Source organism: Pipra filicauda, unplaced genomic scaffold (genome assembly GCF_003945595.2).
Source record: "Pipra filicauda isolate LSUMZ 115617 unplaced genomic scaffold, ASM394559v2 scaffold212_size3012638_pilon, whole genome shotgun sequence".
NCBI classification, from domain to species: domain Eukaryota; kingdom Metazoa; phylum Chordata; class Aves; order Passeriformes; family Pipridae; genus Pipra; species Pipra filicauda.
This window is the reverse complement of record NW_024104324.1, coordinates 2,074,146-2,097,488: the sequence shown is the minus strand read 5'-3', so window position 1 is coordinate 2,097,488 and position 23,343 is coordinate 2,074,146. Positions and strand designations below refer to the sequence as shown.

Genomic DNA, 23,343 nt, shown 5'->3' with positions numbered 1-23,343 from the left:
CGTGACTCCTCAGAGACCCAAGACTTGTCTTCAGCAGTTGTAGAGCCTTGGTGCTGATCAGCACTGCTTAAATCAAAGAAATGCAGAATATGAAGGGTTTAAGCATAGCACCAGATCTTTGGCTTTAAAAGCAGGACTGTTGTCTTAGCAGCAGAAAGGTCAGTTTGAAGAAGTGAGGCCAGGCAGTTTCCTTTCTTTGCTCCAGTGAACTGATTGACTCTGCCCTTTCTGGTAGTGAATGGAAGGCAGATGGGAACAAGTTTCTACTGGGAAAAAGCAGAAACCCCACCCTCTTAAAAGCTCTATTTGACACAGAGAAGCATCTGAGCAAAACATAAAAAACCCCTGAGAACCAAAGTAAAAATTTTAAAAAAATTTATTTCTTCAATTTTATATACAATAATTACAGTCTACTGTACAAAGGTGTAAATGGTCTTTACTGTGAGTTGTTGTGCATATGCAGCTTAGTAGATAGATTTAACATTCAATTTGAATCTCAGTGCAAGTAGGCACTAGAACATCCATCATACCTCCAAGGTATAAAGAGACATACCAGTTTTACAGGTTTCTCCAGCATATTTTGTTACAGTGCAAAATGCTCTGACATAAGGTTTCTTTAGAAAATTCATATAAATTAAACACAGATTGCACTTGTCCCAACCAAAAGTGTAACAAGTTGTACTTACTGAACTACTTTGATATTTTTTAAAACATTGCTCACACACATGCACTCCTTCCTTCTGGCTATTTGTGCCAAATATGTGTAGGTTGTTTTTCAAATCTTAAATACCTGTTTATAGCTCTTTGACTAATACAAGCTTTCTTGAACAGACTGCTAAAAAAAAGTAATCACAGCAGATTAATGTAACAAGAAAATTCTCCAAAACCCTTTCCAGTCTTCTTTCCAGTAGCACTGTAACTAAATACATAAAAATCAGTATTGTTTCAATTCATAATGCAAGTGTATTGAACAGCAACCATTTCAGACACTTACACCTCTATTTTCTGAAAAGATATGAAACCTCTAGTTCTAAATATGTATTTCTATGGTACTTGGAGCTGCTAAGCTAACATTGCACCCACAAACATTTTGTGCAATACCACAAGCAGGACTTTGACATCTGTACATCACTGGCTGCTATGGGGCATGTTGGGAGAAGTGGTGCAAAGTTGCATTAACTTTGGAGAACAAAGTCTACGTGGGCTGAACTAACTTAATACAGTCCATGCACCCACCAAAGGAGAAACGGAGGTGAAGGCAAACAACATCAATCTTACTAGATTTGAATTTCCCTAAATCCTTACAAGCCTTGAGATTTAAAGGAACAAGTGCATTTGAGTGCAGATGCTAACTTTGTGCTTAAGATATTTATTCAAAGCTGAAAGGTAAGGGAGTAGCTTAAATACAAATATTTTCTCTTTTTTTTTTTTTTTTTTTTTTTTTGCAAATCAGTATGAACAAAGTTGCTACTAAACCCACTGACATATAAAAGCAGAGGATAAGTAAAACACATGACTAGCTGAATGCTAGTCCATGTCTTAAACAGTTCAGGGTTACCTGCAAAATGCCTCCAACATTTAATTTATTCCCCCTACTTCACCTTAAGTGTACTTAACTCCTGTCACAAACAAAATGAGTATTTCTTTCATGACAGAATTTCTGCATTCAACTCAACTCATTCATTCAGAGCATGAGTGGAAGAAAACAATTTCTGGTACTATGGCATTCTCCAGATCCTCTTCTGGAGCCACAACAATAACTTTCTAAAGGCAGGTCCCCGTCTGACTTGAATACTACTAGATATGGAGTCCTGAATAAGGCAAGATGCTGTTTATACAAGTAGTGAGATGAAATCCTAATTTGACATTTAGGAATTCTTTATACAGATAGCATACATCTACACTACTTGTGCAGGTCAAATGTTCATGTTCAACAAAACCCAACCAGCTGGGCTTTGGATGAGGAGAACAAACAGATTAAGTTTGCAAATTGGAAGGCTGATGGATTACTAGATCTGGTTCACATTCAGGAATGTTGTCGTCTGACCTCATGTACATTAGGAACACAGTGACAGTAGCAAAGGTAGCTGCATTGACAGGAAAAGCACGGAGAAGTGTGGAAGTGAGACCTCTCGTGAACACCCTCCAGCCTTCTTCATGGTAACTCTTTCTGACACAGTCCATAATGCCCTTGTATTGTGTAACGCCTCCGACCCCATCGGCCTGAAGTCGGGATTTGATCACATCCATGGGATAGGTTGAGAGCCAGGACACAATTCCCGACATTCCTCCAGAAAACAGCAGTTTGGGAATAACGTAACTGTCTTCAGCTTCACAGCCTAAATACCTAGTCATGCAGTCATAGGTCAGGAAGTAAAAGCCAAAGCTTGGAGTTTCTCTTATGAATGTAGAGACCATGCCCCTGTTGATTCCCCTCAGCCCCTCCTTCTGATAGATTTTGATCAAACAATCCAGAGAGTTTTTGTAGTTCTTTGTTTTCTGTTTGTATTCTCCTGTTCCTTGAAGCTGCATTCTTGTCTTTGCCAACTCCATGGGACAGCAGATGATGCACTGGATAGCCCCTGCTGCTGACCCTGCAAGGAACTGGTTTAATGGAGTGTCTTTTCCAAGAGCACGAAGTGTGTTTCCTTGTACACCGAACACAAGCGCGTTAATGAATGTAAGTCCCATCATTGGTGACCCAATACCTTTATAGAGTCCAAAAGCCTGATGGAAAAAGGAAGGAAAAACGCTTTTTAACAGTGGTGTTGATAACCTTCTGAAACTGCAGAATGTGGCCTTTCTGGCTCTCCATTGTGCCCTAACTTTCTAGCAGTGGCCAGAAGATCAGAACCACCTCGCTTTGTAATAGAAATTTCGTCTCTGCCTAGGACAAAAACAACTAAACAACTCAGCAGTACAAATATATAGTTGAACATATCCATAAAATAATCTTAGTCCATCAAGAGAAAAGTTTTCTGGCAAATTTTATACTTTTTTTTAAAGTATCTTAAAGCCTGAAGCCACCCTTTTAGCTGAGGTCTTAAAGCTTCAGCAACACCTCACTAATCTCTTCACTCATTGCTCTGATTGCTTGGGTTCTCAGGAAATTAGTTATTTAAATAACTTATTATTTTATTTAAAAAATTAACTTCGAAATACCAACTTAGTAATACTCTTCACAAAGTTTCTGGCAAACTTCTGATTACAATATCTACCCTAGGTGAGGTTCAGAGTATGCTTTATCTCTTGATCTTCAACATCTGTAGTTTTGTTTTGTTTTTTTAACAGCTTTCCCACCCTTTTGAGTCAAAATATACAAAGATTAAAAAAATATGCAAAACTTACAGATTCTTGCTTTATGATGGACTGAAAGCAATGGAAAGTCCCACGGTAGAGAGGCTTCTCTACATTTTGAACTTGTAGACGAACCTATAAAAAAGTTGTGTGAGATACCGATTTGTACATCAGGAGCAGCCTAGTGGGAAAACTAGTGTCTTGTACCTATGTGGAAATTTGCTATTGCAATGGATATGCAAGAACACGGGCTGGACACTAGATATGTGGCAAAATCATTTCAAAATCTTGTGTAAGTGTTTTGAATTAATTTGGGGGGTGAAAACATTAAAGTAAGAGGATTATTAACTTCTTGTGAATATCAGAAAACCAGTATGTGGAAAGGTGCATTGTTATCTAGAATTTCAAACAGAAGTTTTCCAGTATGGGTTACAATAGGGACTTTCTTTAGCTGCCAGGAATAATTCTGTTCACACTAAGGAATATTCGTACAAACCTGATAGAATTTTATAAAAAAAATTATTTGCAAGTCAATTGTGAAATAAGGACAGTTTTAAAAGAATGGAAACTTTCAACAATACCCATGGTATTTCTAGTTACCAGATTTGGGCCATTCATTGAGATCTGATTTTCTTTTTTATTCAGAGGGTAGCTGGGCAGTGACTCTTAAGATGTTTGTCTTTGCGTAAGAGAAGGAATAAAAAGCCACTAGTCCTTTTAAATTTTAGTCTGTTTTTTTTTTTAAACCTGCTGAATATAAGCAATTGATGAGGGTGTGGCTGCTTCAAACTTTTAATGCTAGTAATCAATTAACTTTTCCAAAGCTGAAATAATACATTCTACTGGACAGATAGATGCTGCTGTAACTGGTGGTCTTAGGAGACAGGCCCTTTTCTGGATGTTTTTAAACCTTTAATGGAAAAGTCCAATTCTGTTTTTTCATGTTAATTTGCCCTCAGTATGGTTAAAAAAGTGTCAATTATACTTAGCTTATGCAAAGCCCTACACTGCAATAAACTCAATAAATTGGTTTCACTGCATTGATAAAGTTATAAATCTGTCTTTGATCTCCAGCGTGGAGGGCTGCAATGTTCTTCAGAAAAGATGCTTATCAACCATTTAATGCTGCTGCAACTCCAGGGCAAAAAACCTTCAAGACTGTTATTCTGAGCAAGAAAAGAAGATTATTGTATCTGTGTGAAAGATTCCTGAACTTAAGATCTTTTTATCTGTTTTTGCCTAAGGTAATGAAAACCACCACCAAAACAATGAAAGACCTGTAAGATGTGAGTCTAGAAAAGGATTGTGGAGGTGGTTTTTCAGAATGTTGTATTCATGTTAGCTTTCTTGGAAGGAAAAATAAATTATTTTTTTAAAAATATTCTTACTCATATTTTATGCTTTGTAAATCAAAACATTAGTTTTCAGTATCTTTTTAGTATACACATGAGTGTATGCTAGCACACTGGGAGGCTGAGATCCTTGCAGGTCTCACAACATCTTAGGGTTAAAAGCTGTCTTATGGTAGGATTCAAAGAAAATAAATCCTTTGTTATTTAAAGGGATGTCTGGGGGATGGGCAGATTGTCAAAACTGTTAAAGAAGCAGGTTCACAAACAAAGTCATAAATCTTAACAAGCTGTCACAATTGCACAAATGAAGGTTTTACTCCATTTATAATTTACTACTATTGTTTCAAACCCCATCTGTGAATTTAGTGGACTTCCACATGGATATGCTCGGGGAGATCTGCAGCTTAGAAACCTTCTTACTTCATCTTTTCTACACACTTGTGTTTAGTAGTTTAGAATTAGTCATATTCTATATATGGGTTGAATTTCCTAGTGGCGTCTAGCTCCCACTTTTGCCCAAATAATTTGTGAAATATTAACAGATTAAGCCCTGTTGTAGGATGAAATATTTAGAGAGTTCTGACTCTCCAGGCCTAAGAATGAAAAATGTCTCTTTCTCTTGAGCACAGTGCTGGTCACATTGAGGTACCCTCATTAGCAAGCTACTATGTAAGGCAGTGAGTGCACATAAACTTTATTTCATGCATATTAATGCCATATTCAACAAGCTCTGTAGTGTCTACAACTACAGGAAGAATGAATCGTGCAAAGTTTAGCCTTCTATTCCATTCATTGGCCTATATTCTTGCTTCCTTCTTATTGGAAACGACCATTTCTAAGGTTTTAGGTTGAATAGTAACACACATTAATTTCACATTACTTAAACTTGCATAAAGGTACTGAAGACTAAACAAAAAACCCCCAAACCACTACATCCCCTCAACAGTCCAAGCATTTAATAATGCGGGAAATAAGTGACTTTAGAAGTGTTTTAGCAATGAAAACATCCTCCAAAGATATGTAGTGGGTAAGACCTCAATAACAGTGTGCCTGAGATTCAGTTTTAGAGGTACTGTGTGTGGAACTGTATACAGCCAGAAACGCATAGCAGAAAGAAGGTCCAGAATAAAACTACATTAAAAAAAAAAAAAAAAAAGGGATATTCAAACCCCGCTCCCTCCATGCCATAGCTGTAGAAGAGGGACACATCAGTTTAAAACCAAAAAGGGAAAAAGCTTTGTAAGTCTTTCAGGTCTTTACTTGAACTAATACATTTGGGAATAAATTAAGACTGAGAGAAACAGAAGTGTTCACCTGGGCTATACTTACTAGGTAACTCTCCCGTGATGAGGCTTATCTGTCATCTACAACAAAGTAACACTTTTGCTGTTAATGAAGACAGCCCCTAGCTCAGAAAGTAAAGGCAGTTAAAAGCAAAAAAGCAATTTTATACATTACATCAACAAACCAGGGAAAAGCAATTTGCCAGTTCTGAGATCAGCTCAGTTGCAGGTTTTGCAGGGTGACTTCACCGGCTTAATTTTCTCCCTGTGTGTCCCACCATCCCCCTCCCCGCTCTGTGAAACACGAGCACCAGCCAAAAAAAACCAAAAGAGAGCTTAAATGCCAAGACAGAAGTAAAATTCTGGCTTATCTAAGCAGCTTTTCCATTGTTCAGTTATATTAAAAATGCACAGTCTAAGCTGACTACCAGCTAGCCCTTTAAACACTGCAGAACTATAATAAGAGTTAATTTTTAACACATATACATACACAAGTTATGCAATGTTTTGTTTTGTTTGTTTGTTTTTTCCCTTAAAGGCTGGTTAGTTTTCCCACATACAGTGATGACCGTGCCAGCTAATAACACAAATATTAGTATTTGCTCTAACAAAAAATAGATTGCTTATAATACCTTCAAATGGATATGAAAATATCATGTACCACACTAGATTTCAGAAAACATGGAGAGTCATCCAGAAACAAACTATTTGCTCTATTGTAAAGCAAGATGCTTTTTTCAAAGCCAGTACATCTATTTTGCAATAATACATCTGCTGAAACTAGCATGGGAGCCACAGTTTTTGCAGACAGTTAAATGTTTAGTTTTGTGCAGTAGAAGCTGTTCCACTTCAAAAAACAAAAACAAAGCAAAAAAAAAAAAATAACCCACAAAAAAATCCCCCAAAATCCTACACATAATTAACTTTAATTTGAGCATAGAATTTTTGCAGTTTTGCAGGATTCAGTGAAATGACCCATCACCTTCAGTTAAGTACGTGAAACTTGGCAGGTTGGGGGGGAGAGAAAAAGACAGCTGGCCCTGTACCATCATAAGAAAAATTGTGCAAGTCTGGATAATGCCATTCCTGAAAATATATACTAGAATTCAACTGAATTACTTAACAGTCAAATTTACCATGTTCTGAACGACAAAAAAGACAGACTTTACTATTTGAGCAGCTTGCACTGCAAGCTTGCAAAGAGAAGTAATGACCACTAGCTCGGGAATTCTGTATTGAATTAACCATGTGCTAGGATACAGAACATGGTGATGGCTTTCATCAGCCCACGACCTTTGCGTATCTAAATTCAGCAGGGTAAAGGTATTCCAAATATAGGTATGGTGCACAACAGGCTGTCTGCTGAAGTTAAGTGATCGGGTATATTAATTTAGCAGGGAATATATTGATATCCCTTCTTCTATTCTTCCAGCAGGGGACTTTGGACAAGGCTGCCAAACGGTGACTTAAATTGTCCTTCCATTCTGAAGGATGGGTTTAGACTCCTGGGAGCCCTAGTTGGAGGACCCTTCAGAGGATCTCAAATCTTGTATTTGAAGTAGCTGAATTATGTGTAACACACACAATTAACAGATCATCAGAAAATCAATTTGAACTTGGAAAGTTATAAAAATAATACTTGGAGGAAAAAGCCCCCAGACAAGCTTCATACTTGGATTTTTACTCACTTACACCCTTTGGCTAGTGCTACAAATTAAGGAGTAAGTAGCAGAGCTTGAGGGGACAACAAAATACAATCTTTCAACCTAATATCAAAGTATGTTTGAGGTCCAAATGCAGGGAAAGGCAGTTCTAGCAGTTAGTGTTGATCAGCTGCAGAGAAGCAAGCTTAGAACAAAATTTGGTTAAATGTAAGATTGTATTTCCAAATACAATATTGTTACTGCACTGATGAACTTGCAGTTTAGGTCAAGGTTTGTCATGTTACTGGGTTTTCATTTCTGAGGAGCCGTAGATTGAAAAATCTATAAACAGGTTGTGGAGGCTTGTTCCAAGCTTTCCCACACAGATTTATGCTCCTACAGTGTCTGGGGAATTTTTTTCCTCTCCCACTCCTTGGAGAAACTTTAAGTTTTCTACTTAAAGGCAAAAATGTTTCATAATCAACCCACCTTAACAGTGTCAAAGGGGTGTCCTACCAGCACTCCAGCAGCACCTGAAACAAAACAAATGCCACGGTTATTACTCTGAGTTTTCTTCCTGGGTCTGGGGCTACAGTAGCACAAGCAGGACCACCAGCCTGAGGTGAGAGTGCACAGCATTGTTGACAGACCAGGTAAAGAGCATCCTATCAAGTCAGAAGATAAGAAATCTACAATTCAGTCCTTCAGGCCAGTACTAGGTGCCTTTATGCTTCTCTTCAAGCTTCTGAGCCCCAGGCAGAGGTTGAGGTGTGTGACTACAGAGCATGCCACATCATACGGAATGTGCAGCTGTGACTCCTGGCCTCAGCCCAAGGCAAGTCCAGCAGGCAGAAAATGCAGGTTTCTTCTGAAGCACAATGTTTCAGGTACATGTCACTCTTTGCAGGTACAGAAAACATGTAAGCTTCTCTAAAGGCAGAAGAACATTCCTGCTCTCAGCCTTTCCAGATGTGATAGTAGCACCTGCAGCAGGACCAAGCATTACCAAAAACCTTTGCTTTATTCTAGCATTAAAGGACTTTACAGAAGTCACATGCAGGCCTATTAGTTACACCAATCTGAATGCAGGCATTTTGCACACAGGCCGAAGCAATGAATCCTCTAGCTCTGTATTTCTGTGACCCAGCAATCCTTAATGACCACTGACAACAGCGAGAAGTACGAGAGCTTCAATGCACCTTCCCACGTTTGCAGAAAAATAGCTGCCCTCCCTCTCCCGAGGAAGATGTGGCAGCAATACAGTGCCCACCCCAGGATGGTGCAGTCCAGGTTGTTCAAGGCCAGCACAGCGGCAAGATAGCCCAAGATAGAAAAACAGAGCTGTGCACTCTGTTCTGCATGGAAAGGCCACTGGTACACCTGACCCCGCAGGATCCCCGGCAAGGCAAGGATCACTAGGATGAAGTCAGAGAGAGGCTGAAAAAAAGAAATTAAAAACCAAAAATCTCTTTGCCAGGTTGGCAAGAAGAACAACAAGCTCAAATACCCGAAAAGAAGCGAGAATAAATCTCCTGAAGATAATTTAACAGCTGCTAAAAATAGCAGACAGCAGGCCGGCGGCAGATGCACCGAGAAGCGCAGAACGCGCCGCACGCGTTCTCTCCTCCTCTCCATCTTAAAGGTCCCCGGGTGTCCGTGTGTCCAGGTCAGGGCTCCCGACCGCACCGCTGCCCCTGCGCTCACCCCAGGCCCCTCTTCCCACCCCCGCTCCTTCCAGGTCCTTTGGGCAAACGCCGGTGCTGCGGGGCGGTCGCGGAGGGGACGGCCCGCACCCCCCCGGCCACAAGGGAACCACAGGGGAATCCCCCAAGACCTTTCCCGACCGTGCTCGGCCCCCACCTGCAGCGGGGTGGCCGCGCTCATCGCCCCCGCGCCCGGCACCATCCTCCGCTCCCAAAATAACAGCGCCGCGCCCAGCCCTCCCCTCCAACCTGCCTCCCTTTCTTCCGCATTAAAGAAAAAAAATTAGCTTTTCCCCCATTCTCCGCCTTTTCTCCCTTTGCCACCTTTTTATTTTTCGCACCATACTCCCCTTTTCCTTTTGCGCTAATTTTTATTTTCTTCACCTCCTTCTCCTTTCGTTTTCTTTTTCATCTCTTTTCCCCCTTCCCCATAATTTTTTTCCCTGCAGCCCCCCCTTCCCGCGCCGCCACTCACCGCCGACGCACCCCGCCAGGAAATCCAGAGCCATGCCGGCACGGTGTGTCCCGGCGGGGTCCAGCCGTGCGCGCCGCCACTCCGCGCTCTGGCTCCGCCCGCCCGCCGCCCGCCCTTTCTACCGTCCGCCACCCCCGCCCGAGAGGGGCCGGGCCCCGCCAACGGGGGCGGGAGCGATGGGACAACTCCCCCCCCGCCGCCCCCATCCACTGGTGGCCGCGCGGGGGCCGCTCCGGCCAAAGGGCGGGACGGGGCTGCGGCTGCAGGGAATGGGGGCGGTCCAGCGCTGCGCGCCCCTTCTGCATTTCTGACCCCTTCCCTCCCCTCCAGCCTACAACCTGTCACTTCTTTTTCAGCAGCAACTGCCTTACTAACCAGAAGTAAAGGCTGGACAAAATTTAGGAGGCTGCAGAGGTGGTGGTTGGGGGGTAGAGGGGATAGAGCATCCCTCCTGCAGAGCATCAATATTGCCGGAGTTGTTTTGGGTGGTATGGGGAGTCACCGGTGGTTGGAAATCCTGTGGAGCTGATGTTGTGAGGACTTTGGAGGGGGCCACCTTTTAATAAGGATGAAATGCCTGTAGCATCCCTGCTATGAGGGAAAGAATGAGAGAGTCAGGGCTGTTCAGAAGAGAAGGCTCTTGGAGAGACCTTGTTCACAGAATCACAGAATGGGTCAGGCTGGAAGGAACCACAGTGGGTCATCTGGCCCAACATTCCTGCTCAGGCAAGGTCATCCCAGAGCACATGGCACAGGATTGTGTCCAGACAGTTCTTGGAAATTTCCAGTGAGGGAAACCCCCCACCCTCTCTGGTCAATCAGTTCCAGTGCGTGGTTGGTCACCCACTCAGTAAAGAAATTCTTCCTCATATTTAGGAGGAACTTCCTATGCATCAGTTTCTGCCCATTGACTCGTCCTATTTCCTGTGGCCACCAAGAAGAGCCTGGTTCCATTTTCTTGACACCTTCCCTTCAGATACTTAGAGACATTGATGATGTCCCCTATCAGTTGTCTCTTCTCAAGACTGAACAGGCCCAGCTCCCTCAGCCTTTCCTCATAAGAGAGATGCTCCAGTCCTTTGATCAACTTTGTAGCTCTTGGCTGGACCCACTCCAGGAGCTCCATGTCTCTCTTGTACTGAGGAGCCCAGAACTGGACACAGTAATCCAGATGTGGCATCAGCAGGGCTGAATAGAGGGGTAGGATCACTTCCTTCAACCTGCTGGCAATGCTCTTCCTAATGCATCCCATTTATTGTGGCCTTTCAACACTTAGAGGAATTGTAAAGTTGGAGAGAGATTTGTTACCCAGGGCCTGTTGTGATAGAACGAGGACTAACCATTTAAACTAGAAGAGGGCAGGTTTATATTAGATATTAGGAAGAAATTCTTTACTGGGAAGGTGGGGAGGTGCTGGAACAGGTTGCCCAGAGGAGTTATGGCTGCCTCATCCCTGGAAATGTTCAAGGCCAAATTGAATGGGGGTTTGACCAACCTGATCTAGTGAGAGGTGTCCCTGCCCATGCAGAGGGGTTGGAACTAGATGATCTCTAAGGTCCCTTCCAACCCAAACCATTCTGGGATTATATAATCAGACTCCTCCTCCCTCCAGTGTTGTGCCAGAGAAGGAAGGAAGGTTTGCACCAACAGATATGGGCTTTGAGCCAACTGTTGCCCCCATGGCACAATGGGAAGTGTGGGCATGAGACCCTCTCTCTCATAGTCAAAGCCACAAATCAGTATCTTGCTGCCTGTGGAGCTTGGCAGAGCCCTGGATCTCAGTCTTATACAACACTGCTGCACTTCACCCTGCGGAAGAGGCCTCTCCCCTTCCCACAGGCTTTCCTTGTTCTTTATTAACTCTGTTTTCCTGCTAACATTGCCTGGCTTCAGGGTGCCCCAGTGCCAGAGCCTTTAAATGGGGAACTCAAGTTGTTGACAGTTTCGAAAACGGAGCCCTGTTTAAGCTGCTCGTTATTTCTGCAGGCAATGTCTGAGAAAGGGGAATACCAGTGGCCTAGAACAATAAGTAGCCTATTCCAGCTTTGCTTAGAGTAACATGATCTTCAGGGCCTGCATAGTCAGTTTTTAGAGGGTAAATTCCAGAAACAGAATGGAAAAGCAGATGGATTTTTTTTTTTTGATTGCTTCCCATGGTATGGCAGTTATTTTCTAGGTGTAGCAGCTCAATACAAAGTCAATAAAATCTTGCAGTGGAATAGTATACTAAAAATCAAGCCAGCTTTTACCTTCTGTGCAATGACAGCACACAAACAAATGAACAAAGACAGGGAAGCTTACAAAGTGGTCTGAAACTACTACAGAAAAAAACCTGAGAACCTGTCCCATATTTAGCAGCTCTTGGACCATTATTACAATAAATAAGCAGACAAGATGGAAATGCAAAGCACTCAATGAATCCCTAACCTTCCCTATATCTTCTTCCTACCTAGTGCTCCTATAGGTTCCTTCTCATCCCTAAAAGCTGCCAAATCAAATCAAGAACTAAGGTGTCTCCAGAGTGCTTTGGGATTCCTGATTCACACACCTGTCCTACCTGGGAACAACCAGTTGGTATCAGGGAGCAGGTAGGTAGGCTGGTCCTGCCCTTTGCCACAGCCAAATGGCCTTGGGGGCTGCCCACTCCTACTCTATCATCCACCTCCTAACAGAAACCTTAGGTCTCACTGAACTCATACTCCTGCAGCCAGTACTTCAGATCAGACAAGAAGTCCTCATCAGTCTGTTTTTCTTAAACATTTTATCCAAGTATAAGTGGAAGTGACTTTCTCTCACTGAATCTTGTCTGCTCTGGTATCCATGGGAGGAACTACTACCTCCCATGTGCAGAGCCCTACAGGTGAAAATCCAGATGTTATATGCATCTGTCTTGCAGCACAAGTCTTGGAAGGATCAGCTTGGACAAAACATTCCTGGACAAAGTGTTTTTAATCTGTTATTCAAATCCTCTGAACTCACAAGCAATCTGCCTCAGAGGAATTACCTTCTCCACCAGAAGTGTTTTGTAATCAATGTTTGCCCACAATGGTCAGGGAAAACATTTCCTCACTCTTTGTAGGCACTTCTTAGGTTATCTGAAGATAGTTTCAATCTTAGTCTTTTTTTCTCTGAATGATATTAATTAATATCCTTTGATCTCTGAATCCTCTTACCCCTCTCTTTCTTCAGCTGGAGTTCCTTGAACTGAGCTCTAAGGCCTTGCTAAGTGAGTGCTGGGAGATTACCCTGGGTATTTGCAGACAACATGGAATACGAGAGAAGATATTTGCAGGAGTCATAACATAATATAACATAACATACATAGCATAACATAGCATAGCATAGCATAACATAACATAACATCATATAACATGATATTGTTCACTTATGGGCAGCCTGACACATAATGTGCTCCAGATCCTTTCCAGTAGATCAGCTGTGTGCCACAATATTCCCTACTTTGATCTTTCAGCTTTTTTCTATAGTCATTCATAGCTGTTCATGCTAAATTGTTTTTTCCAGATTGTATTTCCAGTTTGTCAAGATCACTTGAATTCTATTCCTGCTGTTGATGTTTGTGCAGCCCCTCCCAGGTTGCTGCAATCTCCTAAGGCCTGTCTTGTTCCTGTATGCTTGAGCTGTTCCTAATAAGCTTTGTTCAATGTTGTGGAATGGGGTTTTTTCAATGCTACTGAGCATTGGAGTGCTTCAGACAGGGCACTTTATATACTAGCACAGAGAACATCAAGGGCTCATTGGTATAAAGTCTGAGATGTTCAAGGCTGTTTCACTAACAAATGAGCATGGCTTTAGTCTCACTGGGGACTGTTTCTCCTTTGTTCATTTTTTCTTTCTTGGGGTTTTGTTTTGTTTTCAGTTCAAGTTACACTTGCGAGGCAATGTTGTGTAAATGTGGAGGAGTTTATTAAGTTTGTGTGTGGGGTGGGACAGTGAGTCAATATAGATGTTTGTATTTGTGTGTGGCTTCCACAGGAGCTTTGTGATTAAGGAAAGGAAGTCATAGAGCTCTTACAGTTTGGTAGTATTTCTCAGACCAGGCATTTTGCCTGTTGATCCAAGGCCTTATGTGTGCGGTACAGATATACTTTTGGAGAGAGGAGACCTAACCTGACATGGAAGGAAACACAGATTTAACGGTTCTCTTCGCTGAGGCTGTTTTTTCTAGATATTTCAAAAGCTGTGTCTGATCTTGTGTCCACTCTGTTGATGTGTGATGGCTCTGTCTCAGAGCGTGACTCAGATGCCTGTTGGGACTCTTATGCCCTTCAGGCTCCATAGATTTTTCTCAGCTGTGACTGCCTTTTTTTTCATTCTGCTGAGGCTGTTCCAAGTACAACTTACAACTGCTGGGATGCATCTCCTAGAGTGCTGGAGTGAGGGGTTGTGCTTTCCCTGCTTTCTTCTTCTTTGGGAACATTTAGCTTCCCTGTTGGATGGTGAAATGTCTGGACTCCTCAAATAAAGAAGGCAGAAAAGAAAGAGCTAATGGCAGCTTGGGAAACATGTACAGTCTACCAGCACCTACGGCAGATGCACTGCCACAGGTCTGAGAGAAAAGCTTATAATTTAATGTTATCCTTCAAAGAACCTCTTCCTTTTGTTCCCCTTGTCTTTTAGGTCTGAGGGGTGGCAATCCAGGTGGTGGAAGAGGCTTTGCAGAGGATGCTGGAGGGGTGAGGTAGCCAAGAAGGTTTCACTTCATTCCTGTGGCAGGAAGTGACCCTGTCAGCTGTCTGCTGCCCTTGATGGCACCCAGAAAAGACCTGGGAGGGGGTAACCCCAAATGGAAACCCGGGAAAGGGAATCAGGAGACTAGGGAAGGGAGCATAATAAGGCAGAGAATAAGCAGCAGGGCAGAATAAACACTGCAGGTAAATAAAACATGAAGTGAAGGGGCAAAGGCAGAATGAAGTAGGAAGGGAACAGAAATGTGGAGTTGTGATAAACTCAGAAAATCTGTTGGCAATGACTTGTGATCAAATATATATTGTTGGCTCGGGTGTCTCAAAATCTTTCTGTTTGCTTGTGAATTTGGCGTCAACAATTGCCCATGTCCCAGTAGAAACATCCCACTAGAATGTGGAGGGTGGTGGATGAGGGAGTTTCCCCCTTGCTCCCTAGAGCTTCACTGGGGCTTGGCCAGCTCTGGGACTACCCTGCAGGAGAATTCTCTTTCATATAGCCTTCTGCCTGCGGCCCCTTCCTTATCTTCTAAGGTAGTGCATGGCTGCATCATCACAACTTCAGTACTCACCATGTAACCCAGAGAAATGCATCAGTTTCTCTTTCTGTTTTGATCTGTGACTGGATTTTGAACTTCTCCTTCCTATCACCTGCTTTGGCTCCCTGAATCAATCTTCAAAGATTCTGGAGCAGCAGCTTTCTCTCTGTGACCTGTCTATTATGTAGACCTGGGTGGCATTCAGACCACATGTATGCAGCCATGTGAACACTGCATTTACAGCAGCAAACTGCTTGCAAGGAAAACCTTGCATTTTCCAGAGACTGCAGTCCAGCACAACTAGGCTTGATGATCATCTAGTGCTTTACAGAATAGCTGACATCTAAAGCAGTGACTATTAAATCCAAATGGTGAAATGAGAGAAATGTCGGGACATAATGCACATAAGAAAGAACTAGGAGCTGTGCTGCTCTGTGAAAACACCCCTTTGTCTGAAAAATAATCTTCTCTAGGTGAATTCACTGAGTACCTTTGTGTGGATTTGGGTCCATTTTCTTTGTTTTCCTAAACACTGCTGTATTTACTGCCCTGCATGCTGTTTACATCGTCCCACTGTTATTGAGTCAGGTCATTGGGATTCTCCAGATCCTCAGGATGCATCTGTAAATGAAGACAGGGCAGCTAAGGCATTATTCTTAGGGGACTAGATGTCTTTATTATCCATTAACTTTATGACCTTGGGTGGCTTTAGGGTATTCTCTGACGTCATTATCCTACTGACTTCAAAGGTACTGTATATCAAGTGTTGAAACTTCCTAGCCTGATAAAATCCCTTGATAAGACTGATGTTTCAAAGCATGAAATGTAACTGATGCAGTTGTACAAGAGTGGAGTGCTGTTGAAACAGGGCTGCCTTGCTTACAGATCTGATGGGTAGGGGCTTTGTGATCCCTCCAAATGTCCCGGTCAGTGTCCTGGGATGTGAGATCCCTTCTGTTCCCAGGTAAATCAATGCAGATGAACAACTGCCCAAGCTGCTATCTGAAATGCTGAGCTTGCGAGAGGTGCTGCAGAAAGGGAGTGGCTTAGTGTGTTCTAAATTGTGCCTGAAAAGTTTGGTGCAGCTCCAATTTTCCATGCCTTATCCTGGTAAAATGGAAACACTTTTATTACTGGGCAAACATAACTTCTGGAAAGCTTGCCCCTTGCTATTTTAAGCAGAAGTGGCCAAGTTCTGACATGCACCTTCTGCTGTTTGTCTCAGCCTCTGCTCCACGTGATGTCATGTATGCGTTTAGCTTGGGTTACTGGTTTGTTGGAGAAGGCAAGAGAAAGAAGCATAACCTGCACACGAAACAGTCCACAACATTTATGTTCACTCTGAGGAAGAATCTATCCCTGTTCATAGTCAGTTGTCTTGTGCTTTGTTTGAAATACAATACATAGCCAACCCCTGGGTGCTTCCCTGGAAGCAGATGAGAAATGAACAGACCAAAAAATCATGAAAAGCTGCCTACAGGCATTAGTCCAAAGTCTCTTCCTTGCATTGTCTTTAATTTTGAAGATCACATATATTTTGGGTTTTTTAACTAAACTACTGAGTCTTTTCTACCTCTTTCTTGTCAGCAAGAAGGCTAAGACAGAGCAGACCTACACAAACACATCCCCATGCTGGGTCTTGTCTTCTCTTGTCATAGGTCCCATCTTTATCTCTGGCTAATACTATATGGCTAAGAAATGATAATTCCTCTTTTTTGTATATTTGGGGAAGGAGCTTTGAGTCCAAAGTACCTGAAATACAAGGACTATGTTCTCTTCCGTTTGCTGCAGGTGGAGCAAGTTTCTTTGCTGCTGGCCTTACTTTGAGAAGACCAGAAGGCTTTGCATGCACATGCAGTCAGTAATATGGAGAGCAGGTCTCCAGCAGAACCCAAATGCTATTTAGTAACACATTTTTAAGATGCCAGGGACCACAAAGAGGCAAGCTGAGACAAGAGGGTGGGAACTGAATCCAGTTACCTGAATGAATAACTATCTATCTGCCCAGCAGTTTTACCCATCTCTCCCTCTGCACATTACTGAGTCACTCAAAAAGTACATTTGTGACCCTGAGATTAGCTCAGTTGGTTAGAGTATGGTGCTAATTAGGCCAAGGTTGTGGGGCTGATCCCTGCATAGGCCATTCACTGAAGAGTTGGACTTGATGATTCTTGTAGGTCCCTTCCATCTCAGACTATTCTGTGATTCTGATTCTGTAGTTGGTGACAGTGAGCAAAAACTGTTGGGAAATTCAGGAAAGGAAGATAAAAGCTCAGTAGCTGGCATCTTTATAGCATTTTTCCAGTTTAAATTTGCAGACAATATAACCTAAGCTTCAGGCTGTTTTCATGAAGTAAAAGGGTGCAATTATGCCTGTTTTATAGATAAGGAAACTGGTAACACTGATTTGTCCTCGGGGAACGGGAGGCAGAACTAGGAGGACAACCTCCTCTGCCTGCCTTGTGGCTTTTTCTTTAAGCTACCATGTTCTTACAGCAATATTTCTGTGATGTTAATGGTTCTTCACTGCCAACAGGTATACAAATACAAATATCAACATCATGTACTTGAAATCCTCTGGCACAATTTGTATTCACAGGCCAAGTTAATGCCTGGGAGACCAGGTCTCCAGACAAATCTAAATGCTAAGCTGTTTTAACAGCATAGACACACAGCATTATGCACCAGTCAGTAATGAATGAGAGACAGCAAAAAAAATGATAATATGTTGTGAGGCAATGCCACTAAGGTTTGTGTACAGACTTTGAGGCAGCTTCCTGGTAGGTTATATGTGGACTTCCAGCTGTCATGTGGAATTTCTGTTGCAATAGTCTTATGGTAAAGACACCCCTTCTTTAGAAACTGAAACAGGCTAAGCAGGATGACTAATGTACCTCTGCAGAAACTTCCCAAGAAACTTGTGAGATGAATGCTCGTATGATTCCTGAACTAATGCCAGGGAAAAGACAGGAGTGACAAGTGAGTCTGTGGACCTCCTATGATATTCAGAGACTGGCACTGTTAGTACTGGTGTCTGAATATTCTTTGCTAAGGCTGGTGATGCTCCTGAAAAAGCTATGGAAACTTCTGTCTTTCACCTCAATTTTTCTTGAGTTTGAGCCAATGGAAGAAGTCAGGTTAACGTTGAAGGCACAGGACTGAACACTTGCTGCTGAATTGGGCGTGTATTTGCACTAGGACAGCGCAGACTGCTTGCAGAGGTTTTTGACAGAGATCCCTGAATTAGTATTGACCAAGACAGGATTGGTGTCAGAGGCTCTCTACCTCCAAACAACATGGGGTTCTTCTCTGGCATTAAACTTATTTTGTAGATGAATTTTTAAGGGAGATTCTTTGGTTTTGTTTGAAGCCTTTAATTAATTCACTGTAGTTTCACTTGTTTTCCACTTCTGCAAGATAAAAAGTTTTAAATTCCTTTGTATATATCCCCTCTTAACATAAGCTCATTATAATGCTGGTATTTAGAAAAAGTTCTCTTTTCTGAACTCCTTAATGCCAGGTTTGTCAGTTAAGTAACTTTCCCATGTGATTTTAGCAGCCGATATCAAAGTCCCAAATAATAACTCCTGAACTACCCTGCAGAAAAGGTTGAGGCTTGCACATTAACATCATCATGACAAATAAAGAGTACATTATTGCTTGGTGGTTGAGAAAAAGAGGCCAGGAAGGTGAGTGCCTCCCTCTGCTCCAAGCCTGCTGCCAAGTCACTGACTATATCTTCTGTTCATTAAAGTGCCAGAAATGTGCAAGAGGTTGGAAAGCAGCTCAAAGTGCAATCAGAAAGTCAATAACACTCCTGACATCCTCTCCCTTCATCACAGCCAGGAGTCCATCTGAAGTGCTAGTGATGCAGGCTGGCATAAAAAACTTGCTCAGAGCTCGCTGCAGTGGTACACTGTCAAATTTCCTCTTTCTTATTGTAAAGATCAGGATCTAATTGTGGCCTTCTAGTGTCTGCAGGGAGCTTACAAGAAAGGAGAGGGACTTTTTACAAGACTATGTAGTGACAGGAGAAAGGGGAATGGCTTCAAACTAGAAGAGAGTAAGTTTAGATTAGATATTAGGAGAAAGTTCTCTGCTGTGAGGGTGATGAGGCACTGCAACAGGTTGCCCAGCGAGGTTGTGGATGCCCCATCTCTGGAGGTGTTCAAAGCCAGGCTGGATGGAGCTCTGAGCAACCTGGTCTAGTGGAAGGTGTCCTTGCCCATGGCAGGGGGGTTGGAACTAGATCTTAGGGTCCCTTTCAACCCAAACCATTCTATGATTTTATGATTTTGTAGGAAGATTTATGTAACAGTCTAAATTTTTAATATATACATATTTTCAGAGGGGTGTTTGTGTAGGGTGGGTGCTAGTGTTGCTACATCCATATTTTCCTGTGATTTACTCCTGAACAGAGGCTTGTGGCTCTCTGAGAAGTGTTTGGATCCTTGCAACGGCTTCATGGCAGTGGACATGCAAGTTGTGCTGATGAGAAGATTAGGTATAGGGAGATTCAGTGACTTGCCCCAAGCCAGAAAATCTGTCACTTCTTAAATTACTGCAATAATTTTCAGTCTTGGAAATGTATTATTTTCCTTTCCCTTGGGAATGTGTGTAGAAACATTACAACCTTATATCAGCTTTCCAGGGGTGAAATCACTGAGCATTACACCTGGCTAAAGCTGATGCTGTTCTCAATGCTCAGGGTAGTTTCCTTACTGCTTCTGTTTGTTTCTCTGTGAAATTCCTGCTGTGAACGCTTAAGTCCTTGTAATTATTGTTTTTTTTGTTAGTACCTGAGAGAAAGGACAATGAGCTGCTTTGATTTGAAAATCCATAACACAGCTGGAGCCAGGAGGCTCCACCCCCACTTCCACCCCCTGCCACGCAAGCCAAGTGCTGGACTGTGCCAGCTCAGCAATGTGCAAACAGCCTGGTGGCATAGTGGGGGAATGCTGTTTGAACAGTTTCTTCAGTCAAGGATTTTTCCAAAATAAATTGGATAGAAATTAATGGTTATGCATGTGAGTGTGATATAGCCTAGTGCTAGTGGGATAGAAAATGCAGCATGTTATGGTAGAAAATGAGGAAGGATTGTTTTCTCAGCAAATCTGGAATGGCAAGCCAGCAGGTGGTTGCAGAGACAAAAGAGGACAAGCTTCTCTTTTGCTTTTCAGGATGGATGGAGTTGGTAATGTTCTGGGAATGAGCTGTGGAAGAAGAGGGGTAAAGGGATGCCCCTGCTGTTTTGTCTCATCTAAATGATGCTATTTAGCACTGGTTACCTACCTAAAGTCTCCCTCTCCACCTTTCCTTTTGCTCCATCACTTGTACCAGTCCTCTGGACCCACTGCCACTTTACTATGGAGCAGTCCTCTCTGCCTGGGTGGGCAGACAGCTGCCTCCTCCTGTGAAGCAAATGGAGTATTTCATCCATCACACACTGTGCAAAATTACGGCCTTCCTCAATTTTTATCACTCAGCGTCATGATTTCCTGCAGATTGTTTCATATAGCCAGATATGTCTTTTTCTCTGACAGCACCTTCCATGCTCTGCTTTCTCAAAATCACCCATGAAGTTCACTCATTTTGAACAAATCACTCCTAAAGGACTTGTGAGTTATTTTTTTGTGGAATGCTATCCCTGTGGAGGCTCAAAGCATGCATTTTCTGTGTCGTTTCCTAGGGCATGCTTTGAGAAGACCACCTGGGTTGGGACCAGGCACTTTCTCTCAGCCGTGCATAGATGGTGTTTATTTGCAAGCTGGACTAGCAGTGATCTCTGGATCTGCAGTCCTTGGACATTGTGTCAAAGGGTAACAGGAATGACTCACATTTCATCAAAATCTTCCTGATAACTCAAGATTTCTTTGAGATGGATTTTTTTACTGTCTCTATTGACCTGTAGCATTACGGGACTGGGTTCCGGTAAGTTAACGGTATGTCTCTGAAAACTAGTGAAGAGGGGATGAAGGAGAAAGCTCCTTCAGCAAAGTGTGAAGAAACATGAGACCTCAATGACTCCATGTCTCCGGGAGGACTCCTGGTAAGGGAGACTGAATTGCTGCCTTGAGTGTCACTCTCTTCAGCATGGAGTTGGTCTGTGCTGTCTGGAGTGTGCCAGCAAGTAACAGCAAACACAGTACCACAGGCTTCATTTCTCACATAGGGTTTCCTTCATGCAGAATTACACTTTCCTCACTACATGCTCTTGTGTGAACACTTGAACTTGTGTGGGGCTCTCTTCCAGAAGGCTCTTGCCTTGCTGCCATCACACGATGGCTGGAATGAGTGTGGCAGTGGATCCTATTTTCCCCTAAGTCCTGACCAGACATCAGAAGCAAAGAACTAGAGACCACCACAGTGACGACTGTGTTGCCTGGGGCCCATGTTACTGTGCTAAGCCCCCTTTGGGGCAGAAGTCCCTAAAGCAGTGGTGTGCCTTTCTCCAGAGATGGCTGTCCCACTGATATCTTCATGGGACAAGGTGAAATGTTTCAAGCCCCAAAAATATTCTTCTTTCAGATAGGTGCCTCCTGAATGACCTCTGTTTGCAGAGGAACTCCAGCAAAATAGAAAGCCCAGTATACCTCATTGAAGGGACCAAAACCATTATCAGAAGGTTATCAAAATGTTTGAATCTGGAGTCAGCCTTCTGCTGTATAAAGCAAACTAACATTTTGATAAAAGTGTTATTGTGAATGGAGGTTAAAATAATAAATACAGAATTACTTTTCTGTTGCAAAGGGAGGGTTTGGGTTGGTTGTGGTGTTTTTTTTACAATCTCAAAAGATTTCATGAGGAAGATTCCCTTTGAGCTGTTCAGCTCAGCTAAAAAAGGTAGGAATTTTGTTTATTTTGTGATATTTAATGGGAAATACTTACTAGCCCTGATGTTTTAGTCAGCCAGTGTGACATGACAGCCAGCCTCTATTTTCTTGATATGGCAGCAGTCACTTCAACATGTAGAAAAATTTCCCCCCCCTTGACACTCTCATCCATGGTGTGACTTTTCATTTTGAGAATGTAGTGAATCTTGTCACTTTGCCTGGAAGCAGTTCCCAGAAGAACAATATTGAACAGTGGTGTCCCAACAGTGACTCCAAAGGTAGCTATGGCTGCAGCAGCTTGGGCTGAAGCAGGTCAGCAGGTTGCCTGATCCCTGCAGGAACCAGGAGTCTGTAAGCTCCAGGGCTGCCCTTCCACAGAGGACTGTGTCCTTGTCCCTGTGTGTCACTGACACACCAGAGCCCACTCCTAGCTCCACTGCTGGAGGGGTCCTGCAAGGACAGAAGCAGAAATGGATGATGGAGAAAGAGGAAACAGCACCTTTCTCCGCATTTGGCATGTGCAGACTGTTGATGAACCATTAATAACTCTGCTACGGACACCAGGTGTAACAAGGAAGAGCTACTGAATAACCCAGTGTGTTTTAGCCACTACATTGCTAACTCTCTAGATAATATTTTACTTCTGGTTTCAAGTACTTGCTGTCCTTGCAGGATGTTACACTGGAATAATCTGTTCTCTCCAGTGCAGAAAACATTCAGGGAACAAAGCATAGGAAATTAAGGGGAAGCAATTTAATAAAAATCCTTTCATTTTCAGTTCCCAGAAACTCTGAGCCCTCACACCAACCTGTGCTATATGTCACTGGCACATCAAACCCAAAACAGGAACTTCAGTGAGAAATACATTCTTGTGAAATGTGCAGGAAACAGCACTGGGTACTGAAGTCCTCAGCTCCCCTGTAAAGCTGATCCCAGAGGGGCAACAGCCATGAAATTTTCTTTTCCCTTTGCTGCCAACGTGCCTTGGCTCTGACCCGGGGAAACCTCTTCAAGAGGAGTACAATTCAGGTCACGACTTGGCAAACCCTTCACTGCATCAGGACTTTGGTTTCCAGGTTCACCCTGGGCAAAGATTAACCTCTCACACATAGATGTGACACTCTCTGGTAATGAGACTGTTGTGCAAAAATAGGCAATATGGCATTTCCTTGAGCTCTTGGTTCCCATCAACCAGCAGGTCTTTCTCTGTGCTTTCCTCTTTCCCCTGATGAGTTCACCACCCTACATTGGGGGTAAATTGAGAAGGAAACAATAGGTTCTGGACCAGTCTCCTGGCAAAATCCATCTCATATCTCCCCAGCAACGCTGTCCCTATTGCAGGCAGTGGTACCCACCTTACTATATGCATAGGCCCTACCGGTATCATCCACAATATTCCAACCCTCTCATACAGGGAGAGATAGTGGAGGGTGCTGACAACCAGGGTGCACGAGATGGCCGACCAGTCAGGCAGAACATGTACAGGGGTTACAGACCATGATTTTGCAGGGTCCT

At 42.9% G+C, this 23,343-nt stretch overlaps 1 protein-coding gene across 4 annotated transcripts; it reads right to left on the bottom strand.

Annotated features, from left to right (window-relative positions):
- Nucleotides 1-358: 358 nt before the first annotated feature.
- SLC25A29 (solute carrier family 25 member 29) lies at nucleotides 359-23,323 on the bottom strand. 4 transcript variants are annotated; one of them, XM_027730864.2, is made up of 4 exons: nucleotides 9,754-9,830; nucleotides 8,065-8,108; nucleotides 3,349-3,432; nucleotides 359-2,727 (listed from the first exon to the last, which is right to left on the bottom strand). In XM_027730864.2, exons 1-4 carry the CDS (start codon nucleotides 9,785-9,787, stop codon nucleotides 1,978-1,980), a joined length of 912 nt encoding a protein of 303 aa, XP_027586665.1. In that variant the 5' UTR covers nucleotides 9,788-9,830; the 3' UTR covers nucleotides 359-1,977. The 4 variants fall into 4 exon arrangements, with proteins under 4 accessions (XP_027586665.1, XP_027586666.1, XP_039237039.1 ...); XM_027730865.2 differs by having other exon boundaries at nucleotides 5,979-8,108; nucleotides 9,754-9,808; XM_039381105.1 differs by lacking the exon at nucleotides 9,754-9,830 and adding an exon at nucleotides 5,979-6,013.
- Nucleotides 23,324-23,343: the final 20 nt, after the last annotated feature.

Bases quoted from the DNA above. Each gene is read 5' to 3' on its own strand.
- SLC25A29 (XM_027730864.2), bottom strand. From the start codon at position 9,787: ATGGCTCTGGATTTCCTGGCGGGGTGCGTCGGCG. The intron at 3,433-8,064 runs GTGGGTTGATTA...ACTTTTTTATAG, and splicing joins ACCCCTTTGACACTGTTAAG to GTTCGTCTACAAGTTCAAAA. The intron at 2,728-3,348 runs GTAAGTTTTGCA...TTTTTCCATCAG, and splicing joins CCATCATAAAGCAAGAATCT to GCTTTTGGACTCTATAAAGG.